Genomic DNA, 27,718 nt, shown 5'->3' with positions numbered 1-27,718 from the left:
TTTGTGAGACTTGGTGAGAGGAAGAAAACATGGCAACCACAAAGTAAAAAAGGCTGGAAGTTCCCAATGGTGGATTAAATGCCCTGGTAACATCTGATTTTTGGAATGGTAATGGTATGTGTTGCGTGTTGGTCTCTTCATCCAAAATCTCTCTTTTGGGGAGATTGCTGTAAGTTCAGCTCTAGAAAAGATTAGCTATGGTGGGAAAAGGCAGACAGCTCGGAGTAGGGAGGAAAGGAATTTGCTGGAAACTGAGTCCTCCTTTCACTCCTCCTTGCTCCTGTGATGCTGCAGGTCTGCTGCTCCCACCCAGCTTTGGAGCAGTGCGGATAATTACAGGGTACCAGGAGGGTTCACAGGGAGCTGAGGTTGCTGAATGCCCCCATCAAGACCTTCCTTCCCTTTAACACCTTCCTCCCTCCCACTCTGACAGGGGCAGTCTGCTCCCTGACACTCTCTTGCAGGTCCCTCTTGGCCAAGCAGGAGCTTCCAGCTGGCAGGTCTGTGGCAGAGTGAGACGTGCCAGAGGCTGCGAGCCAGGCCCTGGGTGGTACCAGCCACCTTCCCAGTGGGCTGGCCAGCAGCTGGGAACCACCAAACAGCCTCATAAAGTTTCATCTTGTTGAGCTGAGCTTCTCTCCTGCAGCATGTGTCAGCAAATTGCTTTAATGGCTCACATTGCCATCTTAGTTACGTCGGTGTAAAGCCGGAGAATCTCTAATTTCTCACCAACTGAAGACCACATTTGAAGTTTTGTTTTCCTTCCACTTGTTTGAGAGGTTTCAGTAGTTTCCTTCATGTTGTTTAGGTAGTTCTTGGCAGCAGAGAGCAAAATCTATGGCAGAGATTTGACCTACTGAGAAAGGTTTACCTTGAGTGTCTGAATTTTTCAGTATTAGCTGAAGATACTCCAAGTAATTCTCCTAAGAATGAAATTGTTTTCAGGGATTTCACATGCTGTTTGACCTTTGGAAATGTGGAGGCTAATTAAGGATTAATTAAGGTAGGAGTAATCTTCCCTTTCTGTCATCTAATGATTTGTCACATGAATAAAGGTCGGGGTAGCATAGCAAGTATGGTACAGAGAGTCCCATTTCTGCCTGTTTAAACACATTATGGTTTTTTGTAATGAACCTCTCAAATTTTGTAATTATTTCTGGATATTGGTTAAATGACAGCATAATTATAAAGCTAAGTACACTGTTTTGCAGACATGTTTCTCGTTTATCATATTTGAGCAGTTATTCCCTTTACAAAGATAAACCATTTGTCAAGTGTTATGTGTGTTTGGAGGGCAAAAGGGCTGATGGGCAGAGTAGGCAAATTGATGCATAAATGGGTTATCTCAGAAGTTAGACACAGTAAGCTCATGAAGAATTTTTGCTCAGAGAGGGCAACTCTGAACTCTCATTAGAATAAAATGAGTGGAGATGGAAAGTGTTAAGATTTCTCAAAGTCAGAGAGCTATCCAAAAGCTGTAGAGCAGAATTAAAAGGCATTGAAATACTGTGAGCTGATGGCAGAGCCCAGAATTGTTTATAGATATCTGAGTTGCCAGCAGTTTTTCATACAGATTTTTTATCCAGATTATTGCTGTCCAAAAGAAGTCATGGTACGTAATAAGAAATCAATAGTGTAGGGTTGCTGTAGCCATGATGGCTCACAGATGAAACCAAATAATGCTTAAAGACAATTAACATCTTTTATTTCATCTACTCCAAAAGTGCCAATTTGTCTTAAGTGGCCTAACCAACTAACATAAATTAAACTTACATTTTCAAATTGTACTTAGCCAAATTAACCTTACATCTCTTTTAGATCTTAAAAAGTTTTCTGTGTACACAGCGTATCATTTTTTTCCTGGCTGATGTGCTGAGGACATTAACTTCCTACAAACTACTTTGTTGAGAAATAGGGGCACATGTCTGTTTGCAGAAGAAAACATGATCATGGAATCAGCCAGGTTGGAAAGGACCTCCAAGATCATCAAGTCCAACCCTTGATCCAACCCTGCCGTGGCTCCCAGCCCATGGCACTGATGCCACATCCAGTCTCATCTTAAACACCTCCAGGGATGGTGACTCCACCCTCTCCCTGGGCAGCCCATTCCAATTCCCCCTCTCTAAAAAATTTCTGCCTAATATCCAACCTAAACCTCCCCTGGCAGAGCTTAAGACCAAGCCCTCTTGTCCTACTGCTGGTTCCTGGGAGAAGAGATCAACCCCCACCTGGCTACAACCTCCTGTCAGGCAGTTGTAGAGAGTGATGAGGTCTCCCCTGAGCCTCCTCTTCTCCAGGCTGAGCCCCCCCAGCTCCCTCAGCCTCTCCTCACAGCACTTGTGCTCCAGTCCCTTCCCCAGCCTCGTTGCTCTTCTCTGGACCTGCTCCAGCCCCTCCATGTCCTTCCTGAGCTGAGGGCCCAGAACTGGACACAGTTCTGATAGAGGGAGGAAAGCATTTCGTGGAGCCCCTTTCATGGGCAGGTTTTCTCTCACGTTTCTTTGCATGTGACTCTGGAGGGATGTGGGTACAACAGGAGCAGTTTGTGAGAACTTGCCCATATTGCTGCACTGTCAGCACCAGGCTGTCATTCCTGGAGGCTGCTGCCCTGCCTGCCCATGGAAGCCCCAGGTGTCATTATCTAGGGACTGTGCAGGCTGACTGCACAAGTTTGGACCGGTCATTTTAAGGAGTTATGTTCAAAAATACATTTTAAATCAGAAAATTTCGAAGTTAGGGTTCACACAGCCCCAGACTGTTGTGCTCACACTTCAGTCTTTGCCTTTCTAAATGTGTTGTTCAGTGTGCATGTGCTGCTATAAGTTTGCACACAAACCAACACGACTGACTTAACTTTGCTGTGAAAATCTGAACGTCAACGTACATAGACTGAAGATGTAATACCAAACTTCTTACAAAGAGCAGAAATCTCTGAAAAAAGTGAGAATACACTGTTTTATAGAGAATATAATCTTGGAGGTTTTTGCTTGTCTGGTAGATTTTCTGTTAGGATTAGCAAGAACACAGTTGTTAATATGGCTTTCTGAAGAACTGCTTTTATCACAGAAACCATGAGCCTATTTCTGAATGTGATTATGAAAGTGGTGTAGGGCAAAGTGTTTGTGGTTGTGGTTCAGACAAATATTTTGTAAAGCATCACATGAAGAACAAGTCAGTGTGATCACTGGTTAAAACTAGGCTGCAGTTCATCACACTGAGGAGACTGAGGGAAAGAGCACAGAGGTTCAAAACCTGGTTTTGAGTGCCAAATGCAGGATTGCAGCTACTTTTTTGGCAGCTTTCCTGGAACATGAAACTTCTACAGGCAGGGATTCACACACTTGTTTAATATAGTAGCTAGATATTTAAAATTGTGCTATCTACCAGCTAAAAGACTGTAAATTCCAGCTCCTATCTAGTGATGTGATGTGCTGTACAAAGTATAATGCATATCATGTATACATATTATAATTGTATATAATGATCTATGTATGCTGAGTAGACTGCAGCTGTTGAAATCTGGTTATTTCTCTTACATGTAATGCATGTTGTTTGGTGTGCACAGAGTGCAAAGGGGGAGCAGGTGGTGTTGCATTAATACTGTCAGAGTATAGAAGGGTAAAAGACTTAAAACTGGCCAAAGTCAGGAAATGTGCTGGTGATTATGCATCTCTAGTGGAAATTTGGGGCAGTGAAATGCACCTTCCCTTCTGGGGAGCTCCTTGCCCTTGCTGTGCCTTGGCACTGTTGTTGTAGGGTGCTGGTGGGTGGCTGTACTTTGACCAGTGTGGCAAACAAAATCTTCTCTCAGTGCAAGTCTTGCTGAAGGTACAGATTCACATCGTTTTGTCTCTCTGATGGATCTGTTTGGTCCCACCACCATCATTTTTGAGCACCTGACATCAAGGCACTCTTCAGGGCAGGGCTATTACCTGCATTTTACATATGAGAAATTGAGGCCTAAAGAAGCTGAGGGACCTGTTAAGGTGGTACAGAAAGTCTGTGACAGAGCAGAGTTGGATCATGGTATCCTAGATCTTGAGTCAAGTAATTTAACTGCAGGGCCATTCTGCTACCTGCGAACATTTTTGGCAAAAAAGGAATTGCATAGAGTGTAGTATTTCCTATAAGGTTCTAAGCACCTTTGTATATGAATAAAGGTTCTAAAATCCTGGGTCTGTTGAAGTTAAAATCTATCTTTAGCAAGATTCAGATCTTAGTGAATATCCATGCTAACAGTTAGTAGAAGCTTGTAGAATCAAAATAATCTGATGTTAGCTTAGTAACTCATGGAAATTGCCACAAACAGAAAGGCTAGAGGATCTTTATTCAAATGTTGATTCTCATATACTGTATAACAATTCTGTTGGCCACTCATTGCCAACTCTAGACGAATTTCCCAATTTAATCTCAGTTTTGTAACTTTTACTAGGTTGGCTTTTTGGCAGACTTATTCAAAATCCATGTTACAGTTTATCTAAAAAACTGGCTTATGTTGCATCTCAGTGTCTCTTTCCAAACTGTAACACTCCTTGACTTCACAGTCTAATCTAGGCTGCTCTGACTGAAGTCTTCTTTTTAGTTTGGATTCTCTCTCCTCTCCCTGCTCCCCTTTCAGCAGTGAGAATCAAAAAACAACAGGTCCAACATGGATGCTTTTCTTCACTGGTCATGTCCCATGAAGAGGTGCCATTTTAGCAATTTACTTCTTGCAGATGGATTGTACTGGGTGTCTTACGTGGCACAAGACATGCTTGCCCAAATGTAAATGTAAACCCTTGAAGAGACTAGCAAGTCATTGTCCAGCTAGACAATATTGAAAATACAGTTCAAAGTGATTAAGCAAGGGGAAAACAGAAGGGAAAGCAAATGAGGTGGCCATCTCCAATGCCCACAGACTTAGCTGGAGTGAGTGTGTGTGCAAGCATGGGGAGTTCAGGTTCCCTTTCTCACATGATGAGTTCTGCAAGCCAGGATCCCTGCCATGAAAACCTATCTGTACTTTATTATTGATTAGATCTAGGTCTTGAGAAGGCAGCTACAAGTGGTTGTTCAACTATTCATTCCCACAATTATAGAGAGTTTGTACCCATTAATATCAAGATCTGGTAATTTGTCTCAGTCAGGTTCTTAAATCTCATTTCTAGCACAGAGCAGAGAAGCTTCTGTGAGGAGTCTTTGTGGTTTAATTTCCCTCCTTAATCAAAAATTGCCTACATTTGCTGACCTTTGAGAGACGATGCAAAGCTTGGCTTTGAGGAAGATTTTTGGAGTGATCGAATGAAACGTAATTCTGGTGCCCTAGAAAACAGCTTCTGGTGATTCTTGGGACCTTTCTGAAGCTGACTGCTTAAGGTGGGAACTGTGAGGAGATAGTTCTGTTTGCTCAGTGTTGAGGTGTTACTGGTGGTGTGGGCTGTGTGATGAGTTGGAATCTGCAGCTCTACAGGCTTTGGTTTTTAATGATCTAAAAGCTTTCGGACAAACCCCATATCTCTTTTGCTCTGAAATTTCTTATCAAATGCTCTCTAGCAAAAGTAAAGAGTATATTCATGTAAGGGCTGTGCATAATTTTCTAAACACTTGTAGGTTTACTCTTTGTCCTAAAAATAAGGCTGCTGAGTCTTCCATAAGACACAGCCAGTCGGTGTTGCCATTCACTCGACATTCTTCATAGTAAATGACACTGTGAGCACAGTTTGTACTTCTTATAACCAAAATGTATAAACCAGGCCCAGCTTCTTCACTCCCCCTTCCTTTGTTATCAGTTAATGAATTTATTTTTACTACTGTACAGGATTTTGAGGTTTTGGAATTTCACCTGGCAATGCTGCAGACTGCCATCTGCAGAAATGACAGGGTGTTTTTTCCTGGTATCAATTTAACACAGATATGCCATGTATAGAATGACAATGTCTCCTTTTTAATTCCATGTTTAACTGCAAGAGGAAAAAAAACAGGACAAAATCTATGAGTGTGGATCCAGCACTCCAACATATTATTTTCATGATGTTGGTTGTTCTCTATAGTGTAAAGCAATAGGAAATTTGGGAAATACTGTTCATCTTCTCATCTATTTAAAAAATCACTGCTTTCACTGAGGAGCAAACTCAGACAAGAAGTTGCTGGAGTTAGCAGTGAAGTCTAGCCATGCTTTTCCTGGATGTGGAAGAGGAAAGTCAGAAGGTGGGAACCGAGAGGAAAATGAGGGAACTTTTATTGAATAATTCCAGAACTGTTGTTTAGTTCACTGGCATTATAATTACCATAACAATTAGAGAAGTGTCAGCTTTGAGGCTTTTCAATGTTTGAGGAATTGGAGAATCAAGATTTAGTTTTGGTCTCCTCCAGAATAGCAAATAAGTGTATATATAATTTTTGCTGTCAGCAGATAACTTTGAGACTAGTAGTTATGGTTGTTTCTAAAGGGGTTATCATGGAGTTAACTCAAAAGATTGACTGGTATTTCACAGTAACTCTCTAAATAATTTGTCTTACTACTATAGCAAGTACAATTTGCAACACTTGTGATTCATCTGCAAAACACAGTTCTTGCCAGCTGTTTTACTCAAAGTGCTTTGGCAGTGTGATCTGCCAGAAAGAAAGGTCAACAGCAACATTAAAAAAAACAGGGATTACACTGCAGTTGTCCACAGAGGGTAATTTGCTCTAAAGACTCCGTGGCTTTTTGCTTATCTTTGCATGTTCTCTGTCAGAAGGACTGATGGACATTGTGAAAAGTTCCTTGACAACAGATCAGGGTAAAACCTAATTTGCTGGGTTAAGCCTGAGCTGGTGGGATGGCTATTGAGGGCTCCATGGCCAAGGTGAGAGAAGAATAATCACCAACAGGTGGAACAGCTATCCAACAGTCCTTAGTATGTCCTACTTCTTTTTTAATTTCATAGACAGTGTCCAGATCCAGTGAATTTATTGATTCCAGTTAAGAATGAACTGATATTTAGTTCCTTGAACTTTGTAAAAGGCTTGCTATTTTGCTAAACTCTAATAATAAATAATAATAATAATAATAATAAAGTTCCCCAAAAGTCTTTGTTAATTCATATAAATTTGGAGATCTGGAAAAATAGGTTTAATGCTAAAAATTGACCCCCCACTTTAGTTCAAACAAAAGAAAAAACAAAAACCTTTTCCTAAACAGTTTGATTACTCTTTAATTTTAAGTTGAGCAACTTGTAAAGCAAAAAAATGAAAGCTGCTGTCCAGAGGCTTCCGTGAAAACAAAGAAGTGTTACATTCCTACCAGCCTCTGAGATGATCAGAAATGAAAAATGCTGGTGAGTCACAGACTAAATCTTCTACAGCTGCATCCCCTCATGCTTCCTGTTTAAAGCTAGAGTTTGCTGTTCCAAAGCACAGCTCACCACCAAAGCTCACCCTGCAAAGCAGCGTAGCAGCTCAACCACCCAAACACCTTTTGTTCCACAGTCGTAATACATGACTTGTTCATGAGCCAAAACTTATTTTAATAAGACTTGATTTTCTTACCTGCTGACTGCTGTGTTGATTAGCATCCTCTCTGAAATGCAATTTTCTTTCCAGGTCCTTTAAAAGAGCAGCTTTATTTTCCCGAATGGAATCACTTGTTGCTAATGGCAGAGGCTTCAGATTTTTCTTTCTTGATCCCTGGGTTGGGCTATTAAAAGAAAATTCTGATACTAACATGCAGCAACCAGTATATACATATTTTGTCACCTGTGTTACATGATATGTTACACTTCAGTTGTCTGGAGGAACCTATTATTTATTTACATAGTAGCTAAACCACAATGATTCTATACAGCATTTGATTTATTTTTTTTTTTGATACTATCTTAATGGTGCATCCCATTCCCATGCCAGTAGGAATTAAAACCACACATGTTATAGAGAATAAGCATTATAATAGTATAATAAGCATCTCAGTTCCATTTATATTTGTCCTGCAATAATTAGGTCACAGTAAATGCTAAAGAAATGTGTGTAGGAGTTACCTTAGGTGTACAATGTGTACGTATGACTGTATCAGACAATAATTTAAAAGGTAATACAATTTGTCATCGATCCTTATCTCACATCTTCATTGATCATTTACTCTTTCCATGAACTTTTGCTTCTTTTATTTCTCTCACCCTTTTATGATACCTAACCTCAACAGTTATTTTTTATTTCTATGTTATAGATGCAGTCTGTTTAAGGTTTGAAAATCGTTCAATTCTTAAATAAGACTGTCAGGAGACTGTGAGAGTGCACTGCTGAAGCAGAGCAGCAGGACACTGCTAGAAAGTGTGCAACTTTCTGGGAGTTTACTGGGAGTTGGGATCTTAATTACAGGGACTCCTGAGGAAGGCATAACTGATGATTGCTCTGCAAAGTATCTCCCTTTTGTTGTCCTGCAGGCACAGGGAGCTCTCCCTCCTTCACCAGAGTTACTATCATTATAATGCCACAAAAGGAAGCTGAAGTTTCCGTAGGTATTCGCGGATTATCCCAGATCCTGTCCAGGTTCCTTCCTGACCTTTTGTACCCCCACTTAGACTCTCTCCCATGCAGAGGTCAAGATCTGGATCTCAGCACACTGACCTCTAGTTGTGCTCTAGGAATTCAGCTCTGGGCTGGGACCCAGCAGAGCTAAAATGGAGAAAACAATATTTAACTGCCCTGCCTGGTAGGCAGATTGTAATGACTTACTGTGCAGTGAGAAAAAGGAAGTCTCTTTGCAAGGGTTCAGTGTCATTATTGCAAAGAGAACAGCAGCTGAGCACTTGGGCACCAGCTCTGAAGGGCAGGAAGGGGTGCCAGTTGCAGTTGATTTTTGGTTGCTCTTGCAGCATTGTGAAAGCAGGCTGAAGGATTGAGTTGGCCACAGTTAAAACCTTCACTGTGGATCTTATCACTTCATGCTGTGTGCCTGATTGGGATGCAAGAGCCAGGAAGGCCTCCAGACAAGTGCCACAGGGTGATGGCAATTGTGTGGCTGTGCTGGGCAACTGGGAGCTCTCTGAGTAGGAGGGTAGTCATGGTTTGAAGGCAGGATTTCTTGGCACACAGAGTGGGGAATGGTACACATGCAGGGACACATTCTTCTGTTGTAATAACAGATTGGTTACTGTAGTATCCATGGGATAGTCAGAAGATTGTGACTTACTGGTAGCTATCACTACCCTGAACTGTACCGTTGATATAATTTCCTTATATTCCTTACTTTGTGCAGAATTTGGGGTTCTGTGGATAAATAGCTGTACCAATCTACTGGGGCTGGCCATGCTAACACTGGGTTCACATGGTCCATAAAAGGGATTTCACTTCAACTCTACCAGTAAAGAAGAAACTCATAAGGCCAAAACCTTGCCAGTACATCATCATCCTTATTTGCTTATATTATCGTAGCTATTTTCTCACAGAAATCATGGTGGTTGTCAATTAAAGTATTTGTGTGCAAACCATTAACTGTCCTGAGATTTTCTGGAGGACTTCAAATGTAGAAAGTACTGCAACCAGAAAAATACCTTTCCATAAGTTATTTCTTAGATTTTCCTGGACTAAAAGAATAACTTGCATTATGAGGTACCTTTCAAAACTTTACTTGTTGCTTACAATAGGTAAGAATGTTTTTGTGCCTCATGTAGGCAAATCCTGCAAGCTCATGAAATTTCTTTTCTCCCACTAGTACAGTCTTATGAATCTCTGAGCTCCCACATTCTTGTATATATCTGTTTACACACTCACATTTCTCTGTCTTGAATTTATCTCACCCTCGGTGTACCTTACTATAGAAGGTATTATCTCTTCCTTTCTTAACTGAATGTAAAGGTTAGATTAAATGACCAGAATACATGAGTAACTCACTTTTCTACTTTACGAATGACTTGCATTTCAGTGAATCCCCTGCTGAACCCTGGAACAGAAGCACATCCTGGTTTCCTCTGAGTATTTCTTATCCCTACTTCTGTGCACGTGGCTCATGGTACTTACATGGCTGGAGTACTCCTGGGCAGGCCCATGGCGTTGGTTGATGGCACGGCAGGAAGCGAGGGAAGGACAGCACTGAGGAAAGCCACGGGGTTCTGGATCCGTGCAGTCGGGGAGATGGGAGCAGGAGCCACAGTCTGGGGCTGGAAGTGTTTTAGGCTGGATGTGGAGAGCGTTAACGGGGGCACCGCGGGCTCCTTGGGGCCTGGGACACACTGTTCACTTTTGCCTGGAAACCCGCCCGAGGACCTCGACTGGCCAGGTGGGGGATTTCCTGGGAAATTTTCCATGCTGTTTGTTCTCTGGGTTGCTTGAGGGACGTTGCTGAATGCTGCAGGGGAGGAGCTGGCCAAGGAGCTGGCCGGTGGTGAGGTTTGGGATGGCAGGAACTGCTTAGGGCGGGTGTAGCCAAAAGCTTGTGAAGCAGAGGCTGAGCTTTGCTTGTACAGAGTTGAGGTGGACTGTTGGTGGAGTGAAGTAGCAGAATTCAATGAAACCGTGTTGAATGACAGCTCTCTTAGAGATGCCTGATACACCTGCTGCTGTTCAAGCAAGACCTGGTTGTGGAGCTGTTTTAACTGGCTCTGATCACTGCACATAAAATAAAGATGAGCAAAATTGGTTATAAGCCCTGAAATATGCCAGTTGACTACATTTCCATATATGAATTGAGAGAGAAAAATGAGTTGTGAGGGGGAAAAAAATGTCCTGTGATACCATAAGAGACAGAGGAAACTCCTACCTGACTTATTCTCTATCATTATGAGAAGAGCATAATATTAGTTTGCTACTAAAATAAACTTTTCCTTCCTCTCCTCTTCTTTGCCAGAGGCACAAAAGCTTTTTGTCTGAAAATTATTTGATGGAAGATAATTCTTACATTTGATCATGTGAAATATAAATATAACTTTTGCTTGAAGATATTTAAGGCACAGCATTGTCAGATTCTGCTCCCTGTCATCTTAGCACCTCACTGCTTGTGCAACTAAGAGTAAGATTTGGTGTATCATATTTTAAATGAGCATTTATAAGCCAGATTGAAGTGAATTTACCTCCTGTTGAAGCAAGTTCTGAGACCAGCGTTTTGACTCATAAGGCTTTGTAATAATCCACTATAAGAGGTATTGCCAATGTAGTTTAGTTGGTGTTGACATTCAGTGACAGGCAGGGGTGTCTAAATAAGAGAGGACTTGCATTTCATGCTGTTGTTGTTTTCTAGATTCTATCTGCTAGATATGTCAACTGTTTTGCAATTAAGGAGAATTATTTTGCCTTGTCAAGTGTTTTATTTAGTTTTTATGTATATAGAAATATAGCACATGAAAAACAGGCTGTTTTTTTCCCTTCCAAAACCAGAAAGGACATAGAGGATATGGAAAATGGTCATGCTATAAACTATTAAATGACTGTTGATAAAAAGTGAAAAATGTAGAAGTAGAGACCAACTACAGCTGGTACTGACAAACCAAATACATGGTCAACAGAACTTCTTTTTAGTTAAAAGAATTACTGTTTCTATAATGTATTAAAAATAACCATAAGGGTAGATAATTTAGATATAATTGTTAAAACAATTATCATTATACATTATTATAATAATTTAGATAATAAAACTATTTCAAGCTTTCAAAAAGTAAAATGTTAGAGAGTTAGAAGTTGTGTGGTCCTGATTTTGTGTCCTTCGTATATACATCTGCATAATAAAGCACTCCTTTGCTACAGAGGGTTTTTCTGGGGGTGTGTGTGAGAGAAATGCTGCTTTATGCAAGGATTTCACTACTTAAATACTGCTTCTGCTCCTCCCTTAAACACACCATAGCTCTGAAAGTAGACAGTGCTGTCAATATGGCCTTCATAAAGTTAAAAAAAAATCACTGCTGCAAATTTTATCTCTGCTACGTAGTATGTAAGTTCTCTCTTCTTCTTGTAATGTTTATGCTATGAAATTACAGCCCTGCTTAAAAGTACCAATGAATTACTTTATAAAGTCCTTCCTGAGCCTATAGTTGTATTCAAGAAATAAAATTAAGGATTTTTTTTTAAACTAGATGTGGGAGGCTGAAAAAATGCTGAAAACATATTACTTAACAAAGTGCAGTGTAAATTCCACAAATTGTTCTCTAAGACAACTACACTACTTCTTCATATTTCCCCTTGAGCTCATGGTGCACTAGCTGTGCAGGTGCTTCTTAGTTCAAGGGGTTTCACATTAGCAAACGCTTCCAAATGTTTTATCTGGTTTAGGAGGTAATTTTGCTTGTGGGACATAAAGTCATGAGGAATGGCCTTTGGGACAACAGCTGCCCTCTAGTTGCCAGTCCATACTATGTGTGAGACCGAATATGTCTGATTTTGGCAAAATTGCATACCCAGAACTGGGTGACGTGTGTGAGGAACCTGCTTTTATTTTGCCTGCGTAAAAGCAGGGTTGTTTACCTTCTGACTGCAGCAGAAAACATTGTGGAATTAATAACATTTCAGAGGGAAAACATTTTCCTTTTAAAATTGGAGAACACTTTTCCTAAGAGGGATATACAGAATATGTGGAATATGTTTTCTAAAAGTATGGCTAATTAGGCCAGTGCCATGTGATACTGACTGTCTTTTTTCTCTGTGTTTGAGTTTTTGCTCTAGTGCAGTAGTGCCATGGTCTATAAATACTGAACAATATCAGTGATGCTCCTGAGCCTTAGAATTCTGTTTACTTACAGCTTTGGTTTAGCCAGTACCGGGGGAGGTTCCTTGGATGGTGAAGTTGGCTCAGTTATTTTCACTGGCTGTCCGTTTATCTTCTCTGGGAAGTGGTTGGGTCTGATTTGGTTTGTAGCACCGGGTCCATCCTCTGATGATGATTCACTTCCTTTCTCATCTTCGGGCAGCTTGAAGTGCACCCGGAGCCCTACCTTGGAACTCGATCTGGGTTCGTTGTGGTTCACGAGAACACCTTCAAGTTTAGGTTTGGGTGTTTGGTTTGTTCCGTGGGGGGAAGGAGTGTGTGGGGGAGGTTGGTGTTCAGTAGCAACGAAGTCGATGGAGCTCGTGGTGTGAAGGGTGGCAGCATTGCTGCCGTCTTCGGATGCTGAAAGAGTAAACAGGGAGCTTTTACGTAAATGCCATAAACCATAGTGAAATAAAATCACAAAATTACGGTTCAGAAAACTCACTCTGGTGTCCTTCTGGCTGTTGGACTGAGTTGTTTGACTTTGTTTATATAACAACAACAGTCCTGTAAAAAAGGACTATTGTAAAGGTGGAGGGAAAAGAGACACCGTTCTAGTTTGGAAAACCAAGCAGTGCTCTTCAGCCATGTCCCCCATGCATTCCATTAGCATCTTTGAAATAAAAACTTTCTTTTCAGAGAATTCTCAGACCTTTCAGTTACGAAGAACATTTCTAGAACTTGAGCTGAATTGGAGGCACCAGCACACTCTGCCCTTACGCTCTGTACGGTGCCTTGGCAGCCTAAATCAGAGCCTGCTCTGCTTGTATTTACTAGGGAGCAAAGGACTAAAACAAACCTTACCTCTGACAGTGAGATGTGCTGTACTGGATACTGTGCCATATTTATTGTTTGCAGTACAGGTGAAAGTGCCAGAATCTTCTGAAAATACTTCAGCAATAACGAGAGTACAAATTTCCTCTGCAAAGCATCAGAGCAGTGTCAGTACTTGAAGTGAACGTGTAGTGAACAAACACAGAGAACCCTGACTGTCCTTCAGGAGATTTCCTTAAGGTCTTTAACCTTGCTCAGTTTGATTTTATTTTCATCAGTATTATCAATTTTGGCAGCCTTTGTGTGCAGCAGCTGTTATCAGCATTGTCTGCAGCAACTGCTGTCCTCTGTGCTCCAGCATGCCCAATGGAAGTGAAGAACAGGTGTCAGCAGCATGTGGAAAACATTGGGAAATGTTTTCCTAAGGACATGAAGTACAGACTTAAGACAGAAGCAGTTTAAAATTTAATTTAGAAAAATACAGTGTACTCTATACTCTCAACTCACTAAAATAGATATATTTTTATCTCTGCAGATGGAAAGATTAATTATAATTAACAGTTATAATTATATATATATTTTATATATATATATAAATATATATATATAAATATATATATATATATAATATAAATATAAATATATATATATATATATATAAAATTGTAATTCAAGTGGAGTCACTTTGTGAGAGGGAGAAACACAAAATATAGGCTGGCATTTTCCAAAAGTACCTGTGCAGATTTGCAGATAGAGGGGGTTGTGCTAATCATACTTATAGAAAGGTGACTTTTCACTTCCTTGCAAAGAAGACTCAGGGACACCAAAAATGTGCTAGCAAAAGTGTGCTATGAAAAACTATATTCCATCTTGAAAAGTCTGGCATTATGACACCCCTGTCTGACCAGTATCTGATGTGTCTGGGCAGCAGTACCAGCCAATAAATACCTATGGTGATGGGATTTTAAGTCTTTTGTTTGGCTGGGACGGGGAGGGAGAGCAACATCTAAAGTGTATGAAATGTGGGCTGATAGAATTTCTTCAAAATTAGTGTTAGTGACTATTTTGCTACCCTTTTGCAATAAACTTTCCTAAAACCCTACAGGATAAATATTTTATGAGTATTTCTGTAGAAAACCGTATCACACTTAAGCTTGATTGTTTCATGGCATCGCTGAGGGGAACATAGTAGCAACAAAGAGATTGCTTGCTATCAACTACTGGAGAATAATAGTTTGCTATAGTGCTAGTTTAAGGCATTATAAGATGTAGTTTATCGTGCTGGGATTTGCCAGTGGCTGCATGCATGGAAATCCAGATTCCTTCTGAATGAGCAGCAGGTGATGAGGCTGTGACAACTGCACCCAACTGATGATCCTCTCCAAACTGCTTCACATTACTCAGCAGTGATGCCAGAGGACAGTAAGGGAACAGTGTCGTTGGGTGCTGGTTGAAGCTCCATTTTTTTCCATCCTAAATCTCAGAAAGAGGGAGTTTCTTTCAAGACACTTTTCAGGGTAAAAAAACTTCTAATAGGGCAAGGAGAAGAGTTACAGAAGTTTATTATGTAAGAATTAATACTCCTTTGATAATTTTCCTTCTTAAGAGGGGCAGCTTTATATTTCTAATAGCGAGAAGCATGCTGAGAGAGTGATCCTCTCATGGAGAAGTAATCAAAATCTGTAAGGCTCCTCTGCTCCAATCATGTGAAGTAACCTGCCTTCTACCCTGACCCCTGAAATTAGCAGGCCCAGCCATGTTTATGGGATTTGCTGATATCAGGGGTGGAATACCTGATGTGGCACTCTCATATTACGCTGGTCCGGAGCACAGGGAATGGCTGACATGGCTAAACATCTGATGCAATGTTCCCTAACTGGTAAACTAGATAAAAATAGCTCTGTCCTACATCATCTGGTGTACTTTTGGACCTCAGATGTACTGGGGACCCTTATACATTGGTTTTATTAATCTTTAGCTCATTTAGATCCCGGGTTAGAACTGGATCAAAGCAGAATGGAAACACTTTCTTCAAAAGAGATAGAACTAATTCAAATTATATATTTATGGAACAGTCTACAGTGAAATGCAACTTACAAGTAGCTATAGATTATGGAGAAAAGAAAAAATTACATTAATTAAATTATAGAGTTTCAATAATCCATGTTTTGTGAAGGAAAATCACCACATTTATATAATGAAAAAATTACGAGCCTTTTGATGATCCTCACCTGGTTCAGCCATAGATCGTGGTTCTGAAGGGAAGAAGAGCAGAATTATTAGATTGAATATAGTTGCTTTTGCAAACATTTTTTCTTTTAAGCACTAAATATAAAGTTTGACTCCTCAATATGATGGAATACTGGAATTTGATCCAGTTTTCTGTTTATGGCATGGTAGAGACAGCCAAGCCTTCTACTCAATGGCATGTCAAAGCCACTGAACAATATGAACACTTAGGAACATTTTTGGGAATTTATGAACAGGAAATAAATTCTGCAAGAAGTATTTTTTTCAATATTAGTACTACTTTATCTTGAAGACAATTTCTGAAACTAAGATGTGCAAAACCATGTTATGATGAACCATTGTTTCACTGAGGTTTGGTTTAGTGTCGTATTTAAGGAATTTCTGTTGAATTTTCTCAACTTTTAGCATTCCAGTGACTTATGAGAAAATTGCAAATGTTTTAACTGCGTTTGAAAATTACCAGAGAAGTCTGTGTTTGCAACCTACTGTGTATCACGTGCACACATGTGCATGTGTCAGCATGGTAACGTGCACATCAGGTTACTTGTGTGGATAAATAAGCAATCTTCTGCCCATAAGCACTATTATAAAGTTACCTACCTGAAAGGTGAGGGATTTACAGGCAATGGAACTCTACATAAAAGGTGTAAGCTCAAAAAAACCCAGTGGAAGTAAGGCTGAATTAGAAGAGGACACTGAAGTGGCAAGGGGATCAAAGCAGAAGGCAAAATGTTTCGAGAGTTTGGGGAATCTCAGGCAAATACTACCTGTGAGGTGCTGGTCAATTCATTCACACTTTGAGCTTCTGGGACCCAGATTTATTGCCATAAATTCAGCTCGTGTGGTTCTTACCATTGTAATAGGAAATTCACAGGGTTGCTATGTTAGCAATTTTTTTGCTTGCCTATATTTTATTAGACACAATACTTTCACACAGAAAACATACTTTTCTGTAATATCCTAAAATCTGGAGAATCTTCTATCAGTGTTCCTTCTCTATACCATTCAACCTTTGGGGAAGGAGCTCCTTTCACCCGACATTCAAAGACAACAAGCTGCCCCTCAGAAGCTGAAATATCCTGTAACATCTAATAGAGAAAATGAATAGACAGTCAGTAAATGCCTTAATGCTCTGGAAGTAATACTGATTTCAGTAAGATTTAATAAAGCCACTTAAATCTTTGAGTGGCTTCAGAAATGCATAATTCCTTTTTTTACATTTGATAGCTAGAAATTTTTTTATCATCTCTTTCTACAGTTAATTGACCTCTAATTTTCAAATATGTCATAGAACAAATTACCTTTGTAAATACAGGAGCAGCAATTATAGGCCTTCCATCCAGTCCTTGTAAATAGTTAGTGGGGCTCTGGGCCTGTAGGTTGCAAAACATCACAAGATGATGTTTAGGTGTACAGACATTATTTTTCCATATACAGGAGAAGTGGGTGAAGTCCAAGGCAAAATATTCAATGCAATGAATATAAATTCTATTGTGGACAACTGCTGGTGATCATCCTGGATGGGATAACAGCAAAAATGCTGCTAGTGCTTTATTGCCTAGTTGAGTCCATTTGGCAAGGAAAACTTCACTGCAGCGTATTGTGACATCTTTTGTTAATAATTCCCTAAGGCAAACCTTTGTTGGCTGCTCGGTGGTAGTTTTGTTTTTAAAATCCTTACTCACAAAATATTTATGGATGTTAAGAAGGAAATGTTAAGTCAAGTCATGTGTGTGACTGCAACTGTAATTCTTTTCCTTTGCCTAAACCGAACCATTTGAGAAGGTGAGATATCACCCTCTTGATCCTACTCAGTGAAATCAGAATGGAGTTATTCTTCTCCTGGAAAATTTTGTTTTCTAGATTGATTATTTATTAGAGTTTTTCCTTTTAGTGAAATAAGAATTGCCCCAGAAAAGCAAAATTACTAATTCAGTATCTCAGGAAAGAGAGCCACATTTACATAGATGATATTTTATAAACCAACAAGATTAAAAGTGGTGATTTTTTGAGATAACTATTAATCTTGACTTAAGCAACTTCTCTTAAATGGTGAAATGTCTCGGAGGCTTAGTTCTATTCTCATTGCAGTAAAAAGATGCATTGCTTCACCTGTTCAGTATCTGTTTATTGGTTACCACCTAATTCTGGCCTGTAAACTTTCAAAAAGCAGTGTAAAGCGAGTTTCTCATGAACATTTCAGTTTTAAGGAAATATGGCTCCTCTTTCCTATCAGGAAAGAATTCACAGCTGTGAATATTCTGACAGTTTGCAACAAAAAGAACTTGAAATGTATGCTAACATTAATTAGAAACTCTTTGATATGGATATTGAAATCTTATGTGGCAAACACATATATCTACATATGAAGTAAACATAGTAGTGAAATGATTTAGCTTAAAATAAGGAAAAGATTTCAAGTGAGTTCTGTAGCAAGGGAGAGAAAAACGTTATAGGCTGCTGCTATTGAAGGTGAATGAGTCAGTCTGTGATTTATAAGAGTTTGCTTTTTGTCCTTGAAGTTCCCTGTATTGTCTCCCATACCGGATTAACTGATGTTGGCACAGTCTGGACAGGTACAGACACGGGCTGGAGCACAGCTGGTGCTGCCTTGGAGGTTTCTTGATGCTTGGTTGCAGTTCTGACAGCAGGAGATGCTGCATTCACAGAGGTGTCTGCTGTCCTTGGTTTGCTGTGAAATATTAACCAAGAGTAAGTTCTCTGACAGGAAGGCAGAGCTCTGTGTGTGTGTCTCCTTAGTTATGTCTGTCTAGTTGCATATCAACCTCACACATCAGCCTCACTTCTGGGATTGAATTCCACGTGCTCCTGGGTAAAGCTGCATTTTGTTGGAGCCAGCCTGCATATCTATCCACTCTAGCACCCCTGTTCAGTCACACCAAATGCAATAAATGGCCTGAGTTAACCCAGCTCTGAGCAGCATGAGAAAGCAGTGCTGGTTTCACAGAGGACAGTGCTGGTTTCTCTTGTAGGAAAGTTTGGGCCTATAAGATAATGAAAATACCATGGTTTGCTTGGTACAGATTCAATAATTTATTGCTGAACAATAGATACTTTCTGACCAACATATCCTCAATTCTGATAGTGTACAGATTGGCACCTATTCACTTCTGCACTGTTTCTATGTGTGATTATAAGAGTTGACCCTATTTAATTTTATTGCTAAGTGAAATAATGCAAACAGTGAAGAGATGGTCTTTTTATCCAGCTTGAGGTGCCCAGGTCCCCACAGGAAGCCCGACCTTTAAAACAGAGGAAACCTTACTCAGAGTGAAGATACAACTGCTGTTGTGATCACTGATTTCTCTTTTGAACTTCTTTTAGCACCTGTTCTCATATTAATTCCTTTAATTACAGTGTTCAGATTCGTGTGAAGGCAGCTGGAAGCCGAGGAAAAATGAAGACACTTTCATTATACCCAAACCTGATCATTTGAGGATCACAATGGCAGAGCAGCTTTTTTTTTTTTAATCTCAGAAAAAAAATTACTTCACAATTTAGTGAGGTAAGTAATTTAGAGAAAGCATCAGGTGGTCAAGATCATGGTCAGTGCTACATTGGCACTGATGAGGTGAATATGAAAAAAATACACCTGAGACAGTTGAACAAGTCTGAACTAGAACTGTGGAAAACTTAGCAATTCATCCCCAAACCTTTCAGATCTTCTCGATCTTAAGTTTTATATTAAACCTTACATTTATCAAAGTCCATAAACCAATTCAGTGGGGAATATTTCATGCCTTTGAACATAAAATCACATACAACAGGATTTGCTGTCAGCCTGAGGTGTTTAGTCAAACAAACTACAAATGTCTTATCTTTGCATTTTAAAAACTGACATTTGTAATGAGCATAATGCTCCCTGATGATGGATGAAACCAACAGGGTGCATGTCTTTCTGGTTAAGATTTTCTCTGTATAAAGCAGTTTGCTTTTGGGATTGAATGCAAAGGAGTTAAAAATAAAAGACTGATTATTTTAGTTTTCAACCACTCTGACTCTCTTTCCAGTTAACAGAAGGACTTTGATTCCAAAAGACTGTTGATTTTAAGAGATTGGATCAGATTCTAAATGATCAGGGAATGGATTTCATTTAGGAAAAATAAAACTATTTCCCAGGTTTTAGATGACATCTGATATATTTTATTTTTATAATTAAGTAGTCTTTTATACCATCATTTCCGTTTACTCTAATGCATATCTATTAATTTCCTTATCTTAAACCTAAATAATTATTCTGTACTCATATTCTGCCAAAAAATTCATGACATGCTGTATTTTCATGTGAGAAATTGTACTGCACTGTTTGTCCAAGTCAGATGCTTAAATCAGCATTTAAGATGGGTCTAGTCAAATGGCTTCAGGATTAGTAAATTAATTTTAGTAGTTCAATCTTTAAGGTACCATCTTTCCTCTTGTGTTTATATTTAAAATTAAAGTTTCAATTCTTGATGTAAAATTGAAGACACAAGTGAACGTGTGTGTGTTTGTTCCCTATTATTTGTAAATCAAACAAACAGGCATGCAAACAAAACCCAACTCAAACAATCCAATCCTAAACAGAGCCCTAATGTGTTGGAGGTTGCAAACTGAAAGGTCTGCACTTATGAGTTTTTTTAATGGTAAAAAGTATGCAAGATGTCATTGATTTTAAACTTACTGATCCATTTCGTTTGTGTTGATTTCACCTTCAGAGTCAGAAGAAGAGATTCCTATGAAAAAATTAAAAAAACCCAACAAACATTTAGCAGAGGGGTTTTTGAAGTTCATCTATGAATGATACAAACCATTAATCAGATTTCCTCTAGAGCATTCTATGGATATATATTATAAAGCTGTGCCAAAACAAAAGATCACATTCCAGGGGAAATGAACCAGCACTGGATACTGTGCAAGATGCAGAACTGCTGTTGGCATGGGGCAAATTTGGGATGAGGTGCAACTGAAATAAGGAAAACAGCATCCAAGAGTGAATGTATACCTGGGTCTTCCTCAGGTTCTCTTTAAAATGTCTCTATGATTTAGTCTGTAGTTGTTGTTGTGAATCAAGGAAGAGCTTTCTTTTCTCAGACACTTGATACTACCATTCAAAAGGAAAAAAAGTTAAAACCCAGACCTTGAATCATAACTGTTATTCTCAAACTAGAGCCTTGTAGCACGATATGGAGAAGATAATAGCTCAGTTTACTAACAGCTGTCTTACTGAGACATTTTACACTTCTGACTCAGCCTTCCCTGTGCTTGGAATTTGCATTTTCTCTGCAGCTCCTGCCAGTGAGCATCTCCATCAGCCATGACTTCCCTCCAGCATCCACTGAGCCAGGTAACAGCAGACCTTGGCCTCTGTCTGGAGAACTGGGAAATCCCTGCCAAGCACAGACATCTCCCAGCAGTGTCAGGGGCAGTGCAGAACCTAAAAAAGGATTCTTCCTTTCATTGTCAGATTAGAGATGTGAAAGAGGAGCATCAGTAGAGCAAAATCCACCCTGTATTAAGCAGGGCACTGCTTTAATTTGTGATTGTCCCACTGCTGTCAGTGATGGTGCTCATGGTTTATTTTTCTGCTTGAGAATGGAAAAAAATGTCCTCTGTATTTATTTCAAATTTGTAGTCCTGCAAATGATGGATGCAATCTAAAATCTTACCCAACAAAGTGTTAAAAAGAAATATAAGTAGACTTCCCTTAGGCCCAGTAGGTGTAGTAGAAAGCATAAGGAGAAAGAAGACATCTAAATTTGCAGATATATACTCTGTTTTATTTACCTCTACTGGGCAAGCAAAATACCAAACTGATTGCATATTTATTTTGGTTACAGGGCCCAATAAAGGGTTAAGAGGAAGGGGTCCTATGTTCAACTTGTAATAGTGACTGTAAGGAAAAGGGATTAATAAGAATTAGACACAAATATTAAGTTCTTATATTTCTGTAGAGTTCCACAGATAAAAAATACAAGGTGGCATCAGAATCTGAATATTTCTAGACCTTGATCTTACAGTGAGATATATAAAATCTCTGGGAAGTGACACAATAAAATAACACGTAAAGGGCAGTCTCTTGTCTGAATGGTGCTTTATAGGGAAATAATGAAGATGGTAATAATGATGAAAAGTGTTTTCTCCCTGTATTTTTTTGTGACAAAGCTATCACACAGTTAGCAAACAAGACACATAATCACATCTTAATCCTGCATGACCAATTTCAACAATCAGTTTCTGCACCACTTCTAAGGTTACCTTCTATGTAAATCTCTGCAGAAGTGGAGTCTGTTCCATAGATGTTTGAAGCAAAGCACGAGTAACGTCCTGTGTCCTCCTCAAAAGCTTCAACAATAATCAGTGAGTGCTGATCACCTGTCTGGATAATTTGAATGTCTGGTGAGTTTTCAAGCTCCTTCCCTTCACAGTACCACCTGCAAGGCAAAAAATTTTGTTTATCAATGCAAACAACTTGTCAACTAGGATGGCAATGTTTGAAGTCTTTCTGATGATAAAATTGGCAGGTTTAGCCTGAAGATTCTGACAGAGTACTGCAGGCAAGTGTTGAATCAACAGTCATAGGAATAAAATAGTTATGAATTTTGTATTATTCAGTATAGAGCAGAAGAGCTCTGAATTTGGAACACTGTCAATCCAGCTCTAAATTTCTCTTAAGGTACATTCAGGTCTGTGTTGTGGCTTGAAGTGCAGCAAAAAAACCCCCTCTGTAAGTAAATAATTTTACCTGAAACTTGTATTTCCAAAGTTCATGTTAATTCAGAATGTGACTGAAATTTACTATAGTGTTGCCCTTTGTTTTGTCATGTGTTTAACCCAATCTGCTTTTTATAAAAGATGGCATAAGTAAGGGAATTGATCTATTACGATACAGAGGCACTTGCATGCAGGAACAGCCAGTGAGACAGCTGCACCTTGAATTCTTTTCTGTATCATATTGCTGTGTTCCTCTTTTAAACACAGTCACCCATCCAAGAATATGTTGGCCTGATTGCTTTTGCTTTTCAATATGGACAAGGCAGAACAGAAAGAGAAAAATCAGGTGGGTTTGCAGAACCAGATTCCAATTTAATACGACAATCTAGGTTTTATACAGAAGGTGTAGTGCTATCTGTCAAGATCCAGAGCTAAATGTTTGGGATAATACTCAGAAATACCTGTATTTGTACGTAACTAGCTAGATTTGAAAAGCCAAGCTAAAGCACATTCATCTTCACTGTAACTTTTCTTATAAATGTAGGCAGATATAAAACTACATAAAAATCTTTGTATTTTCTTACTATGAATTTCTTAATAACATATGATTTAGTAAAGCATCTTCTGCATGTGACAGTGGGTGCTGTCATACTACTAACATTTTTTATTCAGTTGATTTTTTAAAAAAATAATAATTGTTTAATCCATCTTACATGGTAACTTGGGAAAAGGACCTGCCAACATCTGAGTGGTACTACAGCAAATAAGATTGTTGTGGAAAGGATAAGGATAGGTTTTGGAGTAATAAATTGTAATAATTAGTATTTATTGCCTTGTACTATAAGGTATTTCAATACATTTCCATCTCAGATATTTTAGAAAAACATGAATAAATAAATTTGTTTAACCATTCAATTGCACAACTTTTTAACAACAGTTTATGCTACAAATTGAGCACGGAGGAAGCCCTGAATTAATATATTGGAAAAAAAAGTAATTTCTAAGACAGTCCATACCAGCAGAAAACCAGAATTCAATAAAAGTATAATACAGAATTGAAAAAGGAGCCTCAAAGGGTCCATGAGGTATTAAGGACTACAGATCTAAAACTTCAATGTTGCTTATGTAGCTGAGCAATAAACAATGCCCCATTTGTGCCCCATTAATCCCAGCCCCCCAACAGGCTTTCTCAGAGCAGACAGGGTTTTTCCTGCTCCACTTGGAGTTGCACATCAGTGTAATCTATACCTGGACAGTCAACTGACTTGGAAATGCAGCTTGGAAAGCAGACAGACAGGTCTGCCTGTTCCAGAGGGAAGCTCCTGCCCTGCAGAATGGATCCTACACACTTGATGCCGAGAACTTCAACCAAAGTTACTGATTTCTCTTCCATTTGAGCCTTAGGGCTCCAAAAGAAGGAGTGGCTGAGCTCTTACAGGTCTGCCAGCAGGACTTTAAAATGTTAAAACCCTGATGCTTACTTCTTTGCTAGAGCTTTGTCCCTCTGGAGCAAGGCTGGCAGGTTCAAATGTGTTCTCAGGCCCAGCTGCTCCACTTCTGGTCTAATGAAAATGGGTTTGTGCCAGGACACCACATAAAGGATTGAGGATGACTGAACCATACAGATTCTCCTATACATCACTTTTGGTAACTGTTAATGACCACAAAAGAAGGGACTGGGCAGTCAGGAGGCTACAGCTGCATGTTAAATTGCCACAGATGTTTGCTTGAGCCACACCACTAAGGAAATTTTGTTTATCAATGCAAACAACTTGACAACTGGGATGACAATGTTCGAAGGCTTTCTGATGATAAAACTGGTGGCCATTTAAGGTTCAACATAGTTCATTTGCTAGGTTTTCTCCCACTCTGGTAGGCAAAATGAGGGCTCTGAGGGCTGCTCTGTCAGTGGATACTCTGCCCAGGACAGCACTTTACTGCAGAGGAACTTTCAGCAGCCATTCAAGCTGCTTCTCCCAGCTCAATGGAACTCGTCTGAGATTCTTTGCAGTGCAGATGGGAACAGAGTTCTGGATATTAACCAGACCCTACAACATGCAGCACCTTTGGAAATTAAAGAGACAGCTGTCCTCATACAAAAGGGAGTAATAACAGCAGCACATCCCCTAGGGTGCCAGGTGGGCTGGCACATGTCAAAAGATGGGGAAGAACTTACTGGGTGCTCTGTGTCAGATCCACCTCACCCAGCATGAGGTCTTGGCAGTGGCCAAAAGCAGACACTTAGGGGAGAATGTAAGAACAGAGTAAATATATACATGTATGTATATTCATTTATTTCTCTGGAGTATGTAACCATTCTCTTTATCTTTTTATCTTTTATCTACCATTCTCTTTGACTTTTTTCAGCAGGTGTGAAGCAGCACCTAAAAATAATTTTTAAAAGGTGAAATCACTGGTCTTAAAATGATTCTTTACAAACTACCTCTTTTTTTAAAGGATTTCACTGTCTCAGTACCATTACCATTATTTTTCTAGTAGATTAGACTGTATGGTTCTTCAATAATATTTAGTTTGAAAATACTGCTTTTTATTTGTATAATCTTTATTTTGAAAGAACTGGGTTACGCTTCCATTCAAAATACTTTTCCTTTAGAAATAATTCTTTTTCTAGCTATTTCTGATTGAGCTGTAGTGTTCATATTCTGTCACTGTCCTGTCAGATGCTCTAAAATAAACCTCTTCAAACAGAAGGAACAGCTACACCTAGTTTAAACTTTGCTCATAATGACTTGCCCAAATCTGTAATTTTCCCCACTAATAATTAGAAACATTAGACATGTCAGGTACATTCTATCTACAATATGGTTTATTCTACTGTTGTTTTGAAGATTTGCAACTGGGGGTAATTGAAAATAGTTACATTATCAGGAGAGAAGACCTAAGGTTCGTGCAGTTTTATGACTACAAGCACAGATTTGGTATATGAATGTACAAGCTGCCTTTGAGGTGTCTAATTCATGTAGGCAACTGTGTACTTTGGGACGTGAGTCACAGCACTTACTCATGTCTTTTTATACACCTACCTCATGCCTCTGCCTTATATTGTAGCCTTGTTTTAGCATGTTAGCTTTAGCAGATATGAATAAGTATTAAAGAGAGTACCCAGGTTCTAGAATTTGATCCCATTTTCAGCAGCATCTTTCCAGAACATTAAAATAACTTACATAGTAGAGTGATATTATATTTTTGTGTCCACTTAAATGTGGTTCTCACTGAAGTGACACAGAGAGCAAAACACATTGCACAAAATGCTGTGCTAATAATCACCAGTAAGGTAAAACTCCTTGTGTTACTACTGCTTTTCCAATTAACCTGTCATGTTTGTGTAGAGGTAAGTCTGTATTGCATGCTTTTGTGAGGCACAATTCTATTTTATAAGCAAATTTAAAACCACCATGTAAGCTAATTTGCCCAATTATTGTAGTAGTATGTGAGTAGTAGACTCAAACAAACAGTGAAGCAGGATTGAGTTAATTCTATGCTTTGCAGTTAGTTTTTCATTTCACTAGTCCCAAACTTGCAACAAAAGTGATTTACAACTTCAGGAACAAACTTCTGTTTCCAACCTGTGTTTAGTTCTCCTAAGCAGTGTGTTCTTTAGTCACTATTTTCAGCATAATGTTCAAATCCTTTGAGATCAGGTTGAGGCGCAGAGCATGTTGCACGCACGTCACCTCTTTGCAATGCTTATAAATGAAAAGCAATTGTCTCTTGTGAAGTTAATCTTCATGTAAACCTTCGGTGTGGCCATCCCTACTTCTTGCCTGCTAACATTTGGTTCTACACTTACCACGAAAACGCTGTACGTGGTAGCAGCGAAATGTCAGCTCCAAGGGGAGTTCTGACATTGAGATGTGTGGCATGGCTGAAGTAGCAACAGCCTCTGTCACTGACATTTCATTCCTGCCACGGATTGCAGTGATAGCTTCCTCAGCCAGGGAGCTGCACACGGAGCACATCCACTGTGCCACATTCATCCCAGGGCTTGAGCCATCGACGTGACTGGAGTTGCATGTAAGAGGAGTTTGGCTCTAGGCTTGGAGTGCTAAACCAGGTAAAGGTTTCCATCTGGCAGCCAGGAAGAAATATCTTCATCTTGTGTGGCTTCAGAGCCTCTAAAAATCAGTGGTTAATTGCAGGTCTCCTCAAACAAAAGAGCACTAAAATGCACTTTTTAAGCTTTGTGTGGCTACATTAAAGAATGTTTTCATGGAAACCTTATGACATGCAGCCTGTTTTTAGAACATCAAATCCTCATGACACTTCCAGGATAGCTGTGTATGCCAAACCATGCAATGTGATTCATAAGTAAAATTAACCTAGGAGTGATGTGCCAAACCTTTTGGAAAAATGTAGGCACCTCTGAACTTGAGGGGAAAGGGAGTGCTCTCCTCACAGAGAGGAGTGACTGTCACACCTACCATTACTGACACAGAAACAGAGCTGGAGAGGGAAGCATGAGAGGGAGGTCATCAAACCTTTGGCACTTTGGAAATATGCTACACATTTCTCTTTAATGCTTATTTCTGACCCGCAGTATAGTCAGAGTAAAGCAATCATCCATAACTGTGGTAGTGCTCTTTTGTTGTGAGCTAAAGTTTGAGCTGCCTAGAGGTGCACAAACTATGGTATCAATCTTTGCCCATCTCTTCTGTGTCATTGCATTCAACTGATGAGACTGAAAAATGGGTAACATTTCACCAAAACTTCTAGACAGGTAGGTTTCACAAGCTTCCTCAGACTTGTGGGTTTGTTACACTGAGGCTGAGTTATCGTAAAAAGCAGTTGAACAGGTCTTTCTGTATTCAGCCAGGCAGGATTTAGCTTTCCATATATCTGATATTTCATATCAGTTCCAAATTTCATTCAATCTTCTGTCCCTCAGTGAGCCTCATACATGCTACATAGTTACCTGCTGTGCCTGTGAATTATAATGCTTCATCATTGCCAATGATATTTTGCCCCTGATCCATCATGACTGTCATTTACACCATCTTTTACATCAAATTGGTTTTGTACTGTCTTGCTTTCAAACATGGTATCTGCCCTTCATATTTCCTGTCCTTTCCATCCCTGTGATCAGCTTTTTTCTGAATCTCAGATCTCTAATTTTTCTCTTAGAATCCCCATTGCATCAGTTGAACCATCTGACTGCTCCTAGTGTTAACTGAGTAACTACATGACAGAGCTTGTTGAATCTTGTTCTTGTTTCACAATGCTCTGGGTTCCCACAGTACCACTTTTACATTGCAATTGTGTTTAATATATGCA

General features: G+C 39.4%; 1 protein-coding gene across 1 annotated transcript in view; it reads right to left on the bottom strand.

Moving 5' to 3' along the window:
• Positions 1 to 27,718, bottom strand: part of MYPN (myopalladin) — a 55,649-nt gene that overhangs the window by 15,031 nt on the left and 12,900 nt on the right. The window contains exons 3-12 of the mRNA XM_051800243.1: positions 21,971 to 22,146; positions 20,397 to 20,448; positions 18,260 to 18,407; positions 17,017 to 17,088; positions 16,662 to 16,803; positions 15,697 to 15,720; positions 13,496 to 13,612; positions 12,682 to 13,051; positions 9,976 to 10,563; positions 7,510 to 7,657 (exon numbers count right to left, since the gene is read on the bottom strand). Of these exons, the coding sequence (XP_051656203.1) occupies positions 7,510 to 7,657; positions 9,976 to 10,563; positions 12,682 to 13,051; positions 13,496 to 13,612; positions 15,697 to 15,720; positions 16,662 to 16,803; positions 17,017 to 17,088; positions 18,260 to 18,407; positions 20,397 to 20,448; positions 21,971 to 22,146 (1,837 nt within the window). The remainder of the gene's footprint in view (positions 1 to 7,509; positions 7,658 to 9,975; positions 10,564 to 12,681; positions 13,052 to 13,495; positions 13,613 to 15,696; positions 15,721 to 16,661; positions 16,804 to 17,016; positions 17,089 to 18,259; positions 18,408 to 20,396; positions 20,449 to 21,970; positions 22,147 to 27,718) is intronic.

This window comes from Manacus candei, unplaced genomic scaffold (genome assembly GCF_025592945.1).
Source record: "Manacus candei isolate 608988 ecotype Guabito, Panama unplaced genomic scaffold, ASM2559294v1 h1tg000050l, whole genome shotgun sequence".
Classification (NCBI taxonomy): Eukaryota; Metazoa; Chordata; class Aves; order Passeriformes; family Pipridae; genus Manacus; species Manacus candei.
The sequence above is the reverse complement of the archived record's forward strand: the minus strand, read 5'-3'. Positions and strand labels throughout refer to the sequence as shown.